General features: G+C 50.0%; 1 protein-coding gene across 3 annotated transcripts in view; it reads right to left on the bottom strand.

The window, feature by feature from the left end:
* SLC8A2 (solute carrier family 8 member A2) overlaps positions 1-17,103 on the bottom strand; it is a 29,584-nt gene that overhangs the window by 6,410 nt on the left and 6,071 nt on the right. Inside the window, exons 3-8 of one of the 3 annotated variants that reach the window (XM_066271686.1) lie at positions 11,596-12,260; positions 6,157-6,579; positions 1,968-2,071; positions 1,800-1,817; positions 420-544; positions 20-119 (exon numbers count right to left, since the gene is read on the bottom strand). In XM_066271686.1, the coding sequence (XP_066127783.1) occupies positions 20-119; positions 420-544; positions 1,800-1,817; positions 1,968-2,071; positions 6,157-6,579; positions 11,596-12,260 (1,435 nt within the window). Of the gene's footprint in view, positions 1-19; positions 120-419; positions 545-1,799; positions 1,818-1,967; positions 2,072-6,156; positions 6,580-6,992; positions 7,020-11,595; positions 12,261-17,103 lie in introns of those variants that run through there. The other 2 variants (XM_066271688.1, XM_066271687.1) reach the window with 2 other exon arrangements.

The following is a 17,103-nucleotide window of genomic DNA, read 5'->3' as shown; positions in this document are numbered from 1 at the left end:
TTCCTTCCTCCCCACTTACCTGCGCTCACCGTAATTGCCTCTAAAAACTGCTCCCTCCACGAATGGGTTCCAATCACCAAAGCCAAGTTTGTTTTCTTGATGAGTTTATCTACCGTGTTCTGGAGACGAAAGGGTGGGGAAGAGATCATCCATCGCCTGTGGTCATCCCAGAGTGCTCCATGAGGGTCGGGGCCCACACCCCATGCTCAGGGGTCCCCAACCTTCCATACTCCCTTGCTACCAGTGAAAGGGGGGAAAGGAGGAGTGTGCTGTCCACATGCTAATGGAGGGACATGGAGGACAGCTTCGGACGCTTGGTTACCCCTCCCTTGAGACCCTCAGAGTTGATCCCCTCTTAGACTCTCTTCAAGGAAAAGACTCAAGCAAAACTCCAAGAAAGTGAGGTCCCAGAAAATCACCTTAAAATCATAAGACTCTTCAATGATGACCTCTAGCCGACAGTTTTCCCCAAGGACCGGCTTGCCCATCTCTGCTATCCTTCGAGCCTCCTCCTCCTCTGCTGTCAGTTTCCTGTCCCCATCCCCTGCGGTGTGAGGGATGGGAGTTAGACTCCAGGGAGGCCTACCTAACTGGGCCTGTGATGTCTTCACTATCTGTGCCCTCAGGAAACCTTCCTTGGTGACACCCCTCCAGCCTGCCCCAGCCTCTAGCTGACCGCCATCTTGCCAGCTGGAGCCCCAGCTCCCATGGCTGACCCATGAAGTTCAGTTGGTAGGCTCTGGGATTCATGTGGTGGGAGCCATGTGACCTTTGCAATGCTTTAGCCTGTCTGTGCCTCAGTGTTCATATCTATAGAATGGGCACAGTAATAGTACCTACCTTATAGGGTGGTTGTGAGAGTTAAAAGGATTAAAAGTGTTTAGGACAGTGCCTGGCACATGATAAATGCTCAGAAATGTTATTTTCTTTACTGTTATCACCAATATCATCAACATCAGCACCAGCCTGAGGGAAGAGGCCTGGTCTCTACATCCAAGCTCTGAAAATATCCTAAAATATGTTGGAGGGGTGAAGAAAGAGGGGGAGACCCAATTTGGTGCAAATCTTGGACCTAGACTCCTTATTCCTGAATTCAATTATCTCCCTAAAGTATGCTAATTCTTTGCTCCAAGCCCAGCACCAACTTAACCCTAACTCTCAGAACAAAGCCACCCACCAGCCAGGCACACTCTCAGAAAAGCAAGAAATGACTTCTGTGTCGTGTACTGGGATTTGGGGCCTATTTGTTACAGCAGCTTGTATTATTGACCCTGACTATTATAATCTTTAATCCAGCCTTAATCATTACCCCAAATCCCAATTCAACTCTATCTCTAAGCCACTGACCCTAGCACCAACTCTGCCTCTAATCTCAGACCCTAGCCTCAATTCTAATCATAATTCCAGAAACCAACTTCCATCTTAACTCTAACCTTGACTCAGTCCCAATCCTAATCTCAAATTCTGACTCCACCCCACTACTAATCTATCCCAAGCCTGAAGCCCTCTGGCTCCACCATAAACCCAGATTGGATTCTATGATTCACTCTCCCCTCCCAACCTTAACTATAAACAAAACATAATCTTGGCTCTGAACCCCTAGCTGTAACTCCAAACTCAACTGGCCCTACTAACTCTAAGGCCAGCTCCAACCCTCACCCAGCCCCAAATCTACCTTGATCTCACCCTCAACCTGCCTCAGACCTGACCTGGAAGGATAGCTGAGGCCATGACTCATCCCTGAGACACCCTCTCCAGTGTCCCCTCTCTAGTTAAAGCCAGGAGGTAACTCTACTCACCTTGATTGAGCAGTAGAGCTGGGGAGAGACAGACAGAGAGAAAGTGAGATCACTTCCCTGGGAAGCTCGGATCCATGAGTTTGAAGGAGCCCCCACAACTGATCCCCTAAGGGTCCCATACCCTGAACCTCTTACCTCTCCCACAGCCCACCCCACTTCACCCCTCACCTGAAATCCCTCGCTTAAGCCACTGTGGCTGACCAAGCTCGATGAAGAAATTATCCTTTTTCTCGTATTCCTCATCATCAACTATCTTCACCTGAAGAGTTTTCCTGAGAGGGTGGAAGCAGGACACCCAGCATAAGGTCTCTCCCCTGAACCACCAGATAACATGTCTCTTAGCTCCCCAGTTTCTTGAGCACCCACTCCATCCCAGGTTCTGTACTCCCATTTTATTTTTAATGATCGAGCAAGAGACAGACAGGGAGAGAGATGAGAAGCATCAACTTGTGGTGCATCATCTTAGTTGTTCATTGGTTGCTTCTCATATTGCCTTGACGGGGGGCTCCAGCTGAGCTAGTGACCCCTTGCTCAAGCCAGCGGCCTTGGGCTTCAAGCCAGCCACTATGGGATCATGTCGATGAGCCCACGCTCAAGCCAGTGACCTCAGGGTTTCGAACCTGGGACCTCAGCACCTACTTCATCCCGGGTTTTATAATCTCATCTCATCCTCACAACCATCCTTGGAGGAAAGCTCTCTTTCTTATTATTCCCCATTTGACAGAAACAAGCCCAGAAACAGCTGAAGAAGCTGAGGTTTATTAAATAGCAACCTGGGGGATTCTGATAAAACCAAAGTTGGGTTGGGTCCTTGTTTGCTCAAGACATCCACACAGCTCCTATCTCACCCAGGACCAAAGCCAAGTCCACGCCACCTGGTCCTTGTTCCTTTTCCGGCCTCCTGCCCTCCCCCTGGCTCCCTCATTCTGGCTACACTGGCCTCCTCACTGTTCCTGACCAACCAGGCCTGTTCATGCCTCATGGCCTTTACACGGCTGTTCTTTCCACCGAGAACACTTTCCTCCATGCTCACTTCCTTACTTTCTTAGTTCCCAAACTCTGCCTTTTTTTCCAGTGAGGCCTCCTCCCACCACCTTCTTGAATATTGACATCCAGCCCTGTTCCACCCCAGCACCCCACCCCTTCCCTGCTCCATATAAATACACCATCTACTGTATTTATTTTGTTTATTCTTTGCCATTTGCCTCCTTGCACCAAAATTCCAGTTCCACCAAGGCAGTGATCTTTGTTCACTTATGTTCTCTGCTGGATCCCCAACACCTAGAGCAGTGTCTGGCACACAGTGCACGTTCCATAAACATTTGTTAACTTGAACCTTTCAGCCCAAGAGACCACCAGCTTCCTGTCCTCTGTCCTGGCCACATTTGGAGGGTTAACTGAGGGCTAATTGATATTCACAGCATCCCTGCTACTATGGTAACCAGGGGGTAGCAGGGGAGGAATAGCCAAAAGTTATCCCCCCCTTCAAGCAGACAACCTACCCTCCTTAGTGACAAAGACCCAAAACCTAAGAAAGCCGCCCCACTCTGCCACTGGTAGCACTTTCAGCTGCGAAAACCACAAGGCCCAGCCCCAGAACCCAGAAACACAAACACCCAGCCCACACAGTCACTCGGCAGAGGAAGCAGAGCCAATCATGCCGCCCACCTCCGCACACCATCGCACCGCACAGCCATTCCCTGTGCAGTGCAAAACTGCAGGGACCAGATGCCCGTTAGCAGGACGCCCCCACACAGCCTGGTGGCATGGCCAACCTGCAGACCCTCCTGTGGAACCATGCAGACTCTCCTCCCGTAGATCTCGCTCCTTAAACCTTTTCGTGTCTATTTATTCCCTTCCATGTCTCTCTCTGCATCTCGGTCTCTTTTAATCTTTCTCTGTCTCTCTGCCCATCTCTCAGCTTCTCTATGTCTTTATCTCTCTGTCTCTCTGACTCTGGCTCTGACCCTCTCTGTCTCAGTCTCTCCCAGCTCTCTGCCTTTCGTTATCTGTTCTTTCCCTATCTGGGTTTCTTAGGATCCATAGAATGGAATAGCGAAGATGACAATTCAAGCAAAAGGGTCTCATAGTCACTCAGCAGACCGATCTCAACATACAACTGCACAGGTCACAGTGAAACCCATGAAAAGGCAGACACACACAAGATGGTCAGGTGGGGACATATGCCTACCTCCACCCTCACCCTCTTCAGCTCTCAGGATATTTTAAACTGTCTGTGGGTGGAAAGAAAGGCCAACCCCCACCTCAGGAGTGGACTTGGAGCTGTCCGCGGTGCTGAAACACCGAGGGAAAGAGCGGCGTCTGCTGAAACAAGCTCCTTACAGACCCTGACACATGCAGACAACTGCCGACAGGGTGGCAGGCTGACAGGGTGATACACACACTGTTGAAGCTCACTCTTTTGCAGACACGCCATGACCCACTGCCATGCAGTGACTGAAATGCAGTGACACGCACACCAACTGGTGCCCTGACCAGTGTGCCTTCAGGGCACCCAGAAGGGGAAACCCAATTGGTAGGAGACAGCAAGAGGGACTAGAGCTAGACAAGGGCAGAACTTCTTGAGATCAGAGAAAGAAGCCTTCTTCCCCAGACTAACATTCCAGCACCCTCATGCCAGCCCTGCCCTCCATGTTTCCTGGAAACTCCACTCTCTCGCTTGTTGCAGCCTAGATCTCAGACCCATTTTCTTTTTCATGCTGCTTCCTGTTGTCTCTCTCTGACCTAAACTCTTTTATTCTCTTTGTCACTTTACAAGGACCTCTCCTTTGAGTCTCACTGAGTTTCTCTATCAGAATATCTCTCTTCATCTTCCCTGCCGTCTCTCTCCCTTCAGTCTTCCTCCATCTCAGTCTCTCAGTCTCTCCCTCCCTCTCTCCATGTATTTCTGCCCGTTTCCTTCTCCCTTTGTCTCTATCTCTAAGGTTCTATCTTTCATCTCTCCCCCACTCTTTCTTTTCTGTTTCCCTCTCTGTTACTCTGGCTCCCCTATCTCTATGTCTTTCTCCAGGTCTTTTCTATCTCTGGATGTCTGTCTGTCTGTCTCTTGCATTCTCTCCCCTCCATGGCTGCTGTTCTCAGGCCCCATTCAACTTCTCAACCCAAGCCAGAGAGAGCGGTGGAAAGGTATGGAGAATCCGTTACTGAAATATAACCTGAGACAGAGAGCTAGATACTGGGGACAGAGATCCAGAGATTAACAGAGACCCAGAGGGAGACTGCCGGGAGTGAGACACAGAGATGGGAAGGGAGAGATGGAAAGACGGAGAGCAGAGAGCGGTGAGAAGCTGGGCAGAGGCCAAGGCAGGAGGCTGGAAGGGGGGGAGGAGCGCAGTGGGAACACTGTTAGGTAGGAGGAACGTGGGCGGCAGGAGGAGGGAGACAGACGGGTGTGCGGGGGCGGCGGAAGGGAGCGGGCAAAGAGGGGGAGGCACCCACTGCATCCAGGCAAGCGGGTGGGGGAGGTGAGGCGGCAGGCACACTCGGGGGAGACTTGGGCATCTATGTAAGGCAGTGGTCGGGTGTGTCGGCATGACAACAGCGCTGTGTTCCAGTGTGTGTGTGTGTCTGGGACTTTGTATGTTGCTAGTGTATGTGTGTAGGTTATGTCTGTGAATGTGTCTACAGATGTATGCATGTGTATCCAGCCCACATTCCCCGACTCCAACTTCCCAAATCTCAGCCTTCCAGTTTCCCCAGACTCTGCCACCATCTTCTCAGGCCCCATATTCCCGCTCAGTCTTTCCCCAAAGCTCGCCGACATTTCCCTTAGGTTTATTTCCCCAGGTTCTTTCTCCTACCACAAGCCCCGCCCTGTCTCCTATGGCCCGCCCTCTTCCGTTTGTGTCCCTTCCCAGGTCCCACCCATTAGGCTCTTTCTCCATTCTACACACTTGCCCTCCTCAACAGGACCCTCCCTTCGTCGCCTTAGACCGCACTCCATTTCCACCAGCTACCAATTAGGCCCTCCACACTCCTCTGGCCAGGCTCTTATCCTACTCTCCTCTCACCTCTCTCTTCACTTGACCCTTCCTTCTAAGAGTCCCACCCTGCTTTCCCCAAACCAGCCAAGTTTTCCTAGGCCCCGCCCACGCCTCATCCCATCACTCCTCTCTCTTTTCTTCTCTTTCCTGTCCCGCCGGGCCTCTGGGCCTGGTCTACCCTCCCGGACCTTTCCATTTCACCTGCGCACTCAGGCCCCACCCATTTATAGGCCACGCCCACCTCAAGGTTACGCCTACGCGTCAGACCTTCCCCCTTATCCCTTCCCAGGCACGGCCCCGCCCCCTCTAGCAGGCCCTGCCCCCTCTCCCCGGCCACCGGCCGGTGCTCTCACATGGTCTCGTCATCGCCGAACTCTAGCTCGCCGCACGCGTCCTCGTAGTGCACACCGCCACCGCGCGCAGTGCCGTCCACCGTGCGGTAGGGGATACGCACAGTGCCGCGCGCGCCCGAGCTGCGCACGACGCGCACGTCCACGGTGCCCATGCACTCGCTCACGTGCAGCAGGCGGTCCTGGAAGGAGAAGATGCCCGCGTGGTCGTCGTCCAGGATGGTAACGGTGGCTAGCAGCGGCGCCACCAGCCGCCCTTTGGGCCTCCCGCCTCCGTCGGGCTCGAACATGCCCTGTGCATCGCCCACGCGTAGGTTCAGCAGCCGCACGAAGAAGTGCTCGTCCTCCTCGAAGATGTCGTCGTCGATGATGCCAATGCGCAGCTCCTTCTGCGTCTCGCCTGGCTTGAATACCAGCGTGCCTTCGCTGCAGCGGAGGAGCGGGAAAGAAAGGGGTGAAAGGCAGGCGGGCAACGGCTGGGGGGGCCAGGGGAGTCAGGACAGGCTTCCGGGAGGAGGGGACGGTGCCACGGGACAACTCACAAGTAGGAGAGTGGACAGGCATTTAGCAGATAATGCTGAGGGAGTCAGGGTGGGCGTCGAGCGGGGGAAGGAATGCAGAAGGGGAGCAAGACAGAGTTGGCCCTTCCCACTGTGGAACCCATAAGGATTAGGAGGGCCAGCATTATACAGAAAATGATGAGGGTGAGATCAAGGCGGGCTTCCTGGGGGAGGCGGGAGGCTTTAGTGGGCAGGAGTTCTCCAGGCAGAAGGAACAGGACATGCAGAGTCCCAAGGTGAAAGGGAATCTGCAGGGTTCCATAGTCACAAGTCTCAAACCTTAATGTGCACACAATCCCGTGGGGGATCCTGTTAAAATGCAGATTGTGGTTCAGTAGTTGCAGGTCTTAAAACTGCATTTCTAGCTAGCTCCCAAGGAATGCAGATGGTCCTGGTAAATAGACCACACTTGGAGTAGAAATGATGTCAGGCCCAAAACTGACCTTGTTACACTTCTGACAAACCCTTCTTTGTTCCCAGGAAATCCCAAGAGAACGACCACACTCCTAAACTTGGCATCATTCATTCCTTCAACAAACACTCCCTGAGCCCCTGCTCTGTGCCCTGTGTGGGTTGCTGCTGGGGACACAGTCATGAACGGACTCTGTCTTCATGGGGCTCAGCCTCATGGCAGAGCCATTAAACAGTGACAATTACACATGTAATGATTTCATTACAGTTGACTCATTCAACAAATATTTATTGAGCACCAGGCACTGTTCTAAGTGTTGGGGAAACAGCAGTAAAACCAGGTCAGAGGAGAGTCCTTGCCCTGGTGGAGCTTCTGTTCTACTGCAGGAGATGAATAATAAACATAAGACGCGGGGTGAAGGACAGTGCTATGGAGAAAAATAGAGGGACCGGGAGAGAATGCGGAGAGGTTGCTGGGTTAGGGTGGTCAGGGAAAGCTTTGCTGAGCAAAGACCTGAGGGAGGGGGCCAAGTGGAGGATATCTGGGGAAGGAAGAGTATTCATGTTAAAGGGAACAGTCAGTGCAAATATCCTGAGGCAGGGGTGGGCCTGAGGAACAGTGGAAAGGTCAGTGTGGCTGCAGTGGAGAGAGCAAAGGAGAGAGGGTGGGAGATGATGTCACAGAGGGAGCAGGGGCAGATGGCAGGCCTTGAAGGGCCCAGTGAGGACTTTGGCGATGACTCCAAGTGAGATGGAAAGAATGAGGCCTCTGAGCAGAGGGGGAACATGAGCTGGGTCAGGTTTAAAAGAGTGTCAGCTGGGTAAGGCTCTGAAGCACACATAAGATGCTCTGTAATGGGGTGGGGGAGGGAATGGGGCAGTAACATTAGTCAGGATGAAACTTTGAGGGGACAGGGAAATGAGCTCTTCTGGCAGGGCTATAGACAGCAAAGTGACTGGGGTGTTAGTGCATCTTGAAAATCTAGTTTCCCTCCCAACCACTCCCACCATGCACATCAGGGGCTCAGCTCTGGTTCTGAAATGCGCTATATGATCGATAAGTGTTCACTATCATTACTCCGCTTTCATAAGAAAGGGGTCCTGGGCTCCAGTTATCTAAGAGAAGCCCAGCTCTGGGGTACAGGCAGAGGGACCCCAGGTTCTGGCAAAGAGATGACAAGATCTGGATTGGAGGAATAAGGGTTCCCTGTTGCCAAGCCCACTGTCCACAAGAACACTGGCCATGGTCACTAAGGCACCCAGCGGGGGTAGGGGGGACAACCTGCTCCAAGCTGGTCTGGGCCCTTGTGCCAGCTGTTTGATCGTGGGCAGTTAAAATTCTGTAGCCTTTTGAACCTTAGTTTCCTTCTCTGTAAAATACCTCATGGTGGTGTTATAAGGATTGAGTTAATACAGAAAAAACACTCAACAAAAGCTAGCTAGTAAAATTTGCACATTAATATTGTAATTTTAGAATCTTAAAGTTGTGGGATGTTAGAAACGTAAACTTACCAACACACAACAAGCGTTGGCAAGGATGTGGAGAAAAGGGAACCCTCCCGCACTGCTGGTGGGAATGCAAATTAGTGCAGCCACTGTGGAATACAGTATGGCAATTCCTCAAAAAATTAAAAAAAAATAGAACGACCTGATGACCCAGTAATTCCATTTCTGGGTATTTATCTGAAGAAATCTGAAACACTAATTTGAAAAAACATGCATCCCTATGTTCACTGCAGCATTATGCACAGTAGACAAGATATGGAAGCAACCTAAGTACCTGCCCATCAGGAGATAAGTGGGTAAAGAAGATGTGGTCCATACATACAATGGAATCTTATCCACTAAAAAAATAAATAAATCTCACCATTTGCAACAACATGAATGGACCTAGAGGGTATTATGCTGAGTGAAATTAGAGAAAGACAAATACCATATGATTTCACTTATATGTGGAATCTAAAAACAAACAACAGAAACAGATTCATTGATACAGGGAACAAACTGATGGTTGCCAGAGGGGGGGAGGGATTGAAAAAGGGCAAAGAGAGTAAGAAGTACAGATTGGTAGTCATGGGGATCTAAAGAACAGCACAGAGAATATATTCCATAATATTGTAATGATTATGCATGGTGCCAGATGGGTAACAGACTTATTGGGGGGAATCACTTCATAAGTTCTATACATGTCTAACCACTATGATGTATACCTGAAACTAATACAATATTGAATGTCAACTGTAATTGAAAAAAAAAATGTACGCCCTGGCTGGTTGGCTCAGTGGTAGAGCGTCGGCCTGGCATGCAGGAGTCCCGGGTTCGATTCCCGGCCAGGGCACATAGGAGAAGCGCCCATCTGCTTCTCTACCCCTCCCCCTCTCCTTCCTCTCTGTCTCTCTCTTCCCCTCCCACAGCCGCAGCCGAGGCTCCACTGGAGCAAAAGATGGCCGGGGCGCTGGGGATGGCTCCTTGGCCTCTGCCCCAGGCGCTAGAGTGGCTCTGGTCACGACAGAGCGACGCCCCGGATGGGCAGAGCATCGCCCCCTGGTGGGTGTGCCGGGTGGATCCCGGTAGGGTGCATGCGGGAGTCTGTCTGCCTCCCCGTTTCCAGCTTTGGAAAAATATTAAAAAAAAAGAAAGAAAGAAAGAAAGAAATGTAAACTTAAGGGATAGTAGAATGTGATAATTTTAGCACCATCTTTATCAAGCATCACTAGTAAGGGGACAGTAGGTGTCATAAGCACTGAGGAGGACACAGCCTCACTTCCATGAGTTCCTGGCCAAAGCTCATCACCTGAATCTCGCCACCAGGAGTCATTAGACAAACCCAAACTGAGGACTGTTCCAGTAATGAGCTTATCTTCAAAAGTGTTGGGGTCACAAAAGTCATGGAAAGGCTGAGGGACTGATCTAGGATGAAGGAGACTAAGAAACATGACAATCAGACACAAGTGGAAGTGGGTGGGATGGGAAGAGGGGGAGGGAGTGAAAACACAGCCATAAGGGACATTTCGGGGACAAGTGGGGAAATGCAAACATGGACTGTACATTGCACAATAATATTGATTCAGTATTAAATGTCTTGAGTGTGACAAGTGTTTGTGGTCATGTAGGAGAATGTTACTATTCTTAGCAGTATTTATGAGTGCAGGGTCATGCTGTCTGCAACTCACATATAGTGCCACAACTATTAATATTATATATTAAAGCAAGAGTCTGACTGCAATCAGGACAGAACACGAACAGTTTGTGAATCTGGGTCAGGGACTGGCTGTTGTGTGATGACAGGACCAAAGATCTTTGAACAGTTCAGGGGGCGGATGAAAGGGAGGTGTGGCAGATGACAGCAGGTGGGACCTGTGAAAATCTCAGCCACCAACACTGTCTCGTCCTCTGCTTTACTTTTCTTCACAGCTTGTACCACTTGCTGACATTTTTATGTATTCAGCATATACTTCCTAATGACCTGTCTTTCCCACAGGAATGTTGACTCCGTTAGGGCAGGGACTTAAGTGTTTCACTCACAGCTGGTCTCCACTGCCCTGATCCATTTCTGACACATAGTAGACACAGGATAAGTGTTGTTATTATAGGAAACTGTGGGAGACTTGCACATCAGTTAACAAATTATACTGCAAAGCTACAATTCTGAAAAGAGTGTGGCACAGACAGAAGAATTAAAAATAACGAATTTTGTGGGCTACATGGACAGAAGCTATTTTGTTGACTGTTTCATGTGGAGCAACTAAAAAAAAAGCAGCTGGCACCTAGTAGGTGCCCAGTACGCATTGCTGAATGAGGGAAGATCACAAGTCTACTCAAAATGGGGGGATGAGGAGAAGGCATTGAGACTCAGTAGGGTGCAAAGGATGGGTTGCTTTATGGTGGAGCCAAAGACCTGGGGACAATTTTTGCATCTTCACTCTCCTCATCCTATTTAATTTTTCCAGGTAGCATTTATACCACCTGATGATTTTTATGTTTAATAGTTTACAGCCTCATTGTAACTGGAGGGTAGGGACCATAGATGTCTCGTTCACCATGATGTACCCATGGCATAAGGATAGGTGCTCAATAAACATTTTCACTTCGGTAATGGTGTGTGTGTGTGTGGGGGGGGGTACTTGTTCTACCAGGTAAGGATGCTTATAATGGAGCTACAGTGTTAACAGCATGGAGTCAGGCACAAGCACCCACAGGTATATAATGAACAAGGTAGGGACAGCCTGTGGATAGTGGCCACTCATGCTCTCTTGTCCAGCAGTGTGTGCCAAATGCCTGGATCAGCGTCCAGCACAAAGTAGGCTCTCAAGAGTAAGCGAGTGAGTGAATGAATGGATCCCAGGACTGCCCATAGCAGAGTGAGGACAGGCACCAGAAGTCGCTGGGAGACACATGAGCCTGGAGGCTGCTGGACGGTGGAGCCCACGGCCTGCGAACGGCCAGCCCTCCTCCCCTCCCCGGCACCCACCTGTACTCATAGTCGGAGCCGGCCTTGGCGGAGCCGTCCTCCGTGCGGTAGTCCACGTAGAAGGTGCTGTTGCCCTCGCCGCCCTGGCAGGTGACGGACAGCAGCACGGAGCCGCAGTTCTCCAGGCAGTGGTAGAGGCTGGGCTCGAAGAAGATGCGGCTGGCGCCGTCGTCCTCGTCCTCGCCGGGGCCGTCGGCCGGGGAGGCCCGGCGCGACGCGTCCACCGCGTGTCGCCGCAGCACATTGCCCGCGCCGGTCATCAGCCGCGTGGCCTGGATGCGGTAGAAGGCACGGCTCTTCTGTTGGTGCAGCAGCGCGTAGTAGTTGGCGATGCCCACCAGCTGCTCCAGGTCCTTGTCCGGGTGCTTCTGCTTGAGGTCCTTGAGGATCTGGATGACCTCCCGGCGGCTGGCGTCCAGCTCGCGGGCCTCGGCGGGGCCGGGGCCCAGGCCGCCCACTTCGACCGGCACCTCGGCGCCCACGAACGTGCCGTCCAGCTCGATGCTCTTGGGTGGGTCGCCCTCGGCGCCGATGATGATGCCGCTGCGCGGGTCGGTACGGTAGCGCTTGTACACGTACTTGTAGAAGAGCAGCCGCTTGTCGGCCATCCAGGCGAACACCACGCACACCGGGAAGAAGACGAGAGTCAGCAGCGCCTCCCACACCTGCGGGCGGCCGCGGGTCAGGACCGCCGCTCCGCCAGGGGGCGCGCTCGCAGCCTCCCGCCGGCTCTCGGCGCCTGTCTCCCCGTGCCTGGGTCCCTGAGCTCAGCAGGTGCTCTCTGTTCTGCATCTCTCCTCATCTCTCCCCATCTCCGATTCCCATCTCGGACTCCCGTCTCTGCCTCTCTCTTTGTCTCTCTCTCTATTCCGCTCTTGTCTCTGTTCATCTCTCCCTCCCCTATTTCTCTCGGTCTCCTTTCCTCCATCTCTCCCTCCCTCTCTTTTTGCCTCTCTCTTGATTTTTGTTTCTGTTCCTCTCTGTCTCTCCCCATTTCTTTCTGTCTCTGTCTTCAGAGATACAAGTAACTCAAATGTTACTTTTCTCGTTAAAGATAAGGAAGAAAAGATTAACGAGTATTTACTATTAGATGGCTCCAGAGGTATCTTTAAAATGAGTCTGGTAGGTAAGGTCTCTTTTCAGGTATCTCTCTCCCTCTCTTTTTATCTCTCTCTTGGCTCTTTTCTCTATTAGTCTCTGTCTCTCCCCATCTCTCTGTCTAGGTCTTGGTCTCTCTCTCCCTGCCTCTGTCTCATTTTCTGTGTCAGTTGGTTTTTTATCCTTCCTCCTGTCTATCTTCCTTTCTTGTTGCCTCTTGTTGACATGTTTACATGGTTTTTAATATACTTTGTATTCCCTTGTGAGATTCTTTGAAGTTTCTCTCTCTCTGCCCCCCCCCCCCTCCGTCTCCTCATTCATCCACATTTCTCACGCTGAGAACCATACCCAGCTGCCCAAGTGCCAGGAACCCAGATATTCTCAGCCGCCACCAAGGGAGAGCCCACCCTCCTCCCCCAGTCCCAGCCCATCAGGCCAGAGCTTGGCACTTTCTGACTCCCTCTCCCTCTCCCTGATCCATTCCCCGCCCCACCCACCCAACCTGGGATACCTCCACTTCTCCAAACCCCAGCTGTCACCCTGATCTGTGCTCTGCCCTCCTCCTCCCTAAACTCTCTGGATCCCCCACCCCCACCCCAACAGCACCAGTGAATACAGCCCTGCTAGACTCTCCTTCCTTAGAATTTGGCCCTTAGGAACAGGACTCTGATTCTAAAAGAAGCTTAAGTTTGGCTCCTCTCACAGCCTTGTGAAATGAGTTCCTATGTTTACATGCTGCCTCCCCACAGAGATGAGGCAGTGCCGGGTTCAGACTCTGGTACGTCTGGAGACCAGCCTCTTGTCTACGACATGGGGACATCCCCAAGGCTGAACGAGCTATGCACGCCTGGCACGCAGCATTGACAGTTTTGACACATGGAAAATACTCAAAACGTGAAATTACCATTATCATCATCGTCATTACTAGGGCTTGTTATCCTGGGCTCATTGAGGTCTGGGACTCAGTAGCCTGTGGACTGACACAGGCCTGGGCACACACAGGTAACATTCACCAGTACATGACAGTTTACTTTATAAAGGCTCAAACGTTACCTTTCTTGTTAAAGATAAAGAAGAAAAGATTAACAAATATTTACTAGTAGATGGCCCCAGAGATATCTTAAAAATGAGTCTGGTGAGGAAGATGCTTTTCAGAGCCAATCACCACATGCCCTTGTCCCTGTTTTTACTGATGGCTCAGTGAAAAGGCAGGGCTTAGAAATAATAAAACTGCACAAAAGCCACCTTGCAGGTTTGTGAAGAGAAGCTGGATTTTCTGCACAAGCTATAAAATGAACCCTTGCCTTGTGTTCAGTGAACTGGCCACTGTCTATATTGTGGGGAATTCTCTTCTAATCAGAAGACCATCCATCTCAAACCCCTGAGGTTGGCTTTCCTCCCTGTAGGTAAATGAAAGGAGATTCTAGCAGATTCCCGTCTTCCTCCTAAGGCACTCACTGTGAAAGAACACATGGACTTGCCCGACTTGGGAGAGGACACACCTCGGGCATCATGGACAGAAATGCCTCCAAGAGGGGATATCAGAAATCTAGCGGTGCTTATGGGTCGCCAGCATTGGGGATGGGGATACAATTCCAGCCTAGTGACATCCAAGTCATGTCCTGCTTGATTTTGGAACCTCCCACATGACATTCATGTCGTGAAAACCCTGCCTATAATAACTAGAGCCAAAATACAACTCTGTCTCACATATATATGAGGCATTTTCCTGCATGGTTTAACAGATGCTGAATATGCTCATTTTTAACCTTAAGGCTAACTGCTCCTCTGCTTGAATACTTGCATGGAATGGTCTTTGATCTTTTTCTTCCTTCTAAACCCAGACTTGTTCTTTATAAGTCGGTGCTGGCATCTGGCTCCCTTGTCATGACTTTGAATTCATGCTGAAGCATTTACACGTGGAAATGCACACTGTCTGATGAGAGATTCCTTTCCTCGATGCCACAGTTCAGGCATTATACTGACTTGGCGAAGCCAACAACATAGGCAAGTTCAAGTTCACTCATGAGAAGAAAGCTCACCATCACTCTGTTCCTGGCTGGATGTACTAATAAGCTCTTCCATATGTACCAATTTAGTTAATCCTCACATAGCCCTCTAAAGTTAGTACTATGATGACCCCAGACTACAGGTGGTGAAAACTGAGGCACAGAGCAGGTAAGAAACTTGCCCAACGTTCCACAGCTAAGAAGCCACAGAGGTGGCATTTGAATCCAGGCCCCTGGCTCCAGGGTCTATGCATCAAACTCTGAGGCTATTGTTATCTCTTATTATCTTAGAATTTCACATCAGCAGAGTAAAGGGGATGTAACAAAAAAATAATTATAAAAAAGGAGCATTGATTATAAAAGGTCAAAAACCAATGGTCTAGTTCAACCCCTTCAATGGTTCAAATTTGAAAACTGAGGCCCAGAGAGGGTATGGACTTTGCCTGGGATCACACAGCACATCTGGATAAAAATCCAGAGCCAGACTGATCTTCTCACTGCCTCAGTTCACTTGCATCTAGGAGGGGCTAGTGACATCTTTATCACGTCAGTTCCTTCAGTTATTTCACAAAAATGTCCCCTAATTCTGGGGTCTGTTACTCTCAAACGGACCCTCTGTGGCTACTTCTTCATCCAGAGCTGTGGATGAAGCTTATACTGTCTGTTCCCTACATCTGAGCCAGCTCCTTCTCTGGGAGATATCTCTCCTCTACCCACTCCTTACCTCTCCTCTCATCCATGGTGTCTGAAATTTTTTCACAGTTTTAGTGTAAATCCTCACCAAAGACCATTTTGAAAATTTAAACCAGGGCCCTAGCCAGTTGGCTAAAAGGTAGAGCACCAGCTTGGTGTGTGGATGTCCGGGCTTTAATTCCTAGTCAGGGCACACAGGAGCAGCAGCCATCTGCTTCTCTACCCCTCCCCCTTCCTCTCTCTCTCTCTCTCTCTCTCTCTCTCTCCAACTGTAGCCAGTGCTTGATTGGTTCGAGTGCATCAGCCCCAGCTGCTGAGGATGGCTCTGTGGAGCCTCTGACTTAGACACTCATGCTCTGTTGCGAGCATGGCCCCAGATGGGCAGAGCATTAGTCCTAGATGGGGGTTGCTGGGTGGATCCCAGTTGGGGTACATGTGGGAGTCTGTCTATCTCCTCTCCTCTTAATTGGAAGAGAAGAAAAGAAAAAAAAAGAAAATTGAAACCAGGAGACCATCCTCTATAATAGCGCCTGAGACACACCGCTCTGTACTTTTTGCCATGGCTGCCAGGAAACTCTGTGCCACAGTCATGGGTCGATCCCAGTAGCTGTCTCTCTCCCTCTCTCATCCCTATCCTCTGGTGCCACTCTCTCCTCCTTTCCTCTCTCTGCCTTCTTATCCTCCAGTTCTGCCTTTATATCATCTGCAAAGACTTTTCATACCTCTACCTTCAGATCCTTCCCGAAAAGAAACTATAACTGGTGAAATCTGACAGAAATGCAGGAACAGATTACACACGTGTGTGAAGGAATCTTGGGTAGCATGTGTGTGAATTATTTAAGCAGGCCCATAAGTAAATTATGCAAATATAGGCAGCAGTCTCAGGATTGTGGGAAATAAATTAGGCAAAAGCTTTAGGACTAGACAGTTATGCTGGTTAAGACACTGGACAAACAAGAGGCAAATGAGTATGTGAACGTGGGTATAAATTATGCAGCTGGGTCTCAATTTTGTCTCACTATTGGAATAAATTATGCAAAGTAGCCTTTGCTGCAGACTGGGCTTATACCTATGCTGGTGTGAGTATAAATTGCAGTGAAGTGGCATAAATGATCTTAACATCAGAAATCAATTATGTCTCTGGCTGGGTAGCTCAGTTGGTTAGAGCGTTGTCCTGATATGCAAAGCTTGTGGGTTTGATCCCGGTCAGAGCACATACAACAATCAACCAATGAATGCATAAATAAGTGAAACAACAGATCAATGTTTCTCTAACTCTTTCTTTCTCCCCCTTCCTCTTTCTCTAAAATCAATAAAAACATAAAGGTACCAATTATGAATAATGAGTGAATGGTGCAAACCACAACTGACTATGTGGTAAATACACAGATCACACAGTTGCGGGCAAGTATCTGTGCATGTTCATGGATAAATTATGCAAATTCAATAAGTTACCCAAATCAATTAGCACTGTCAGAAAACACGAGGCTGGATTATGCAACTGCAACATGAATTGTGCAAATGGGGGATGTCTTATTGCAAAAGAAGGAATAAATAATGTAAAAGGTAAGGAGAATAGGAAAAGGTGAACATTCCTAGCCAACACCTGGCTGGATTGTACACTGCAGTGTGCATTATGCAGATCACAAGGACCTTCTTAGCACATGTGGCCCCCTTGTGAGAGCTAAAAGGTGTTCCTTCTGGATGG

This window comes from Saccopteryx bilineata, chromosome 3 (assembly GCF_036850765.1).
Source record: "Saccopteryx bilineata isolate mSacBil1 chromosome 3, mSacBil1_pri_phased_curated, whole genome shotgun sequence".
NCBI classification, from domain to species: domain Eukaryota; kingdom Metazoa; phylum Chordata; class Mammalia; order Chiroptera; family Emballonuridae; genus Saccopteryx; species Saccopteryx bilineata.
This window is presented reverse-complemented; position numbering and strand designations above follow the sequence as displayed.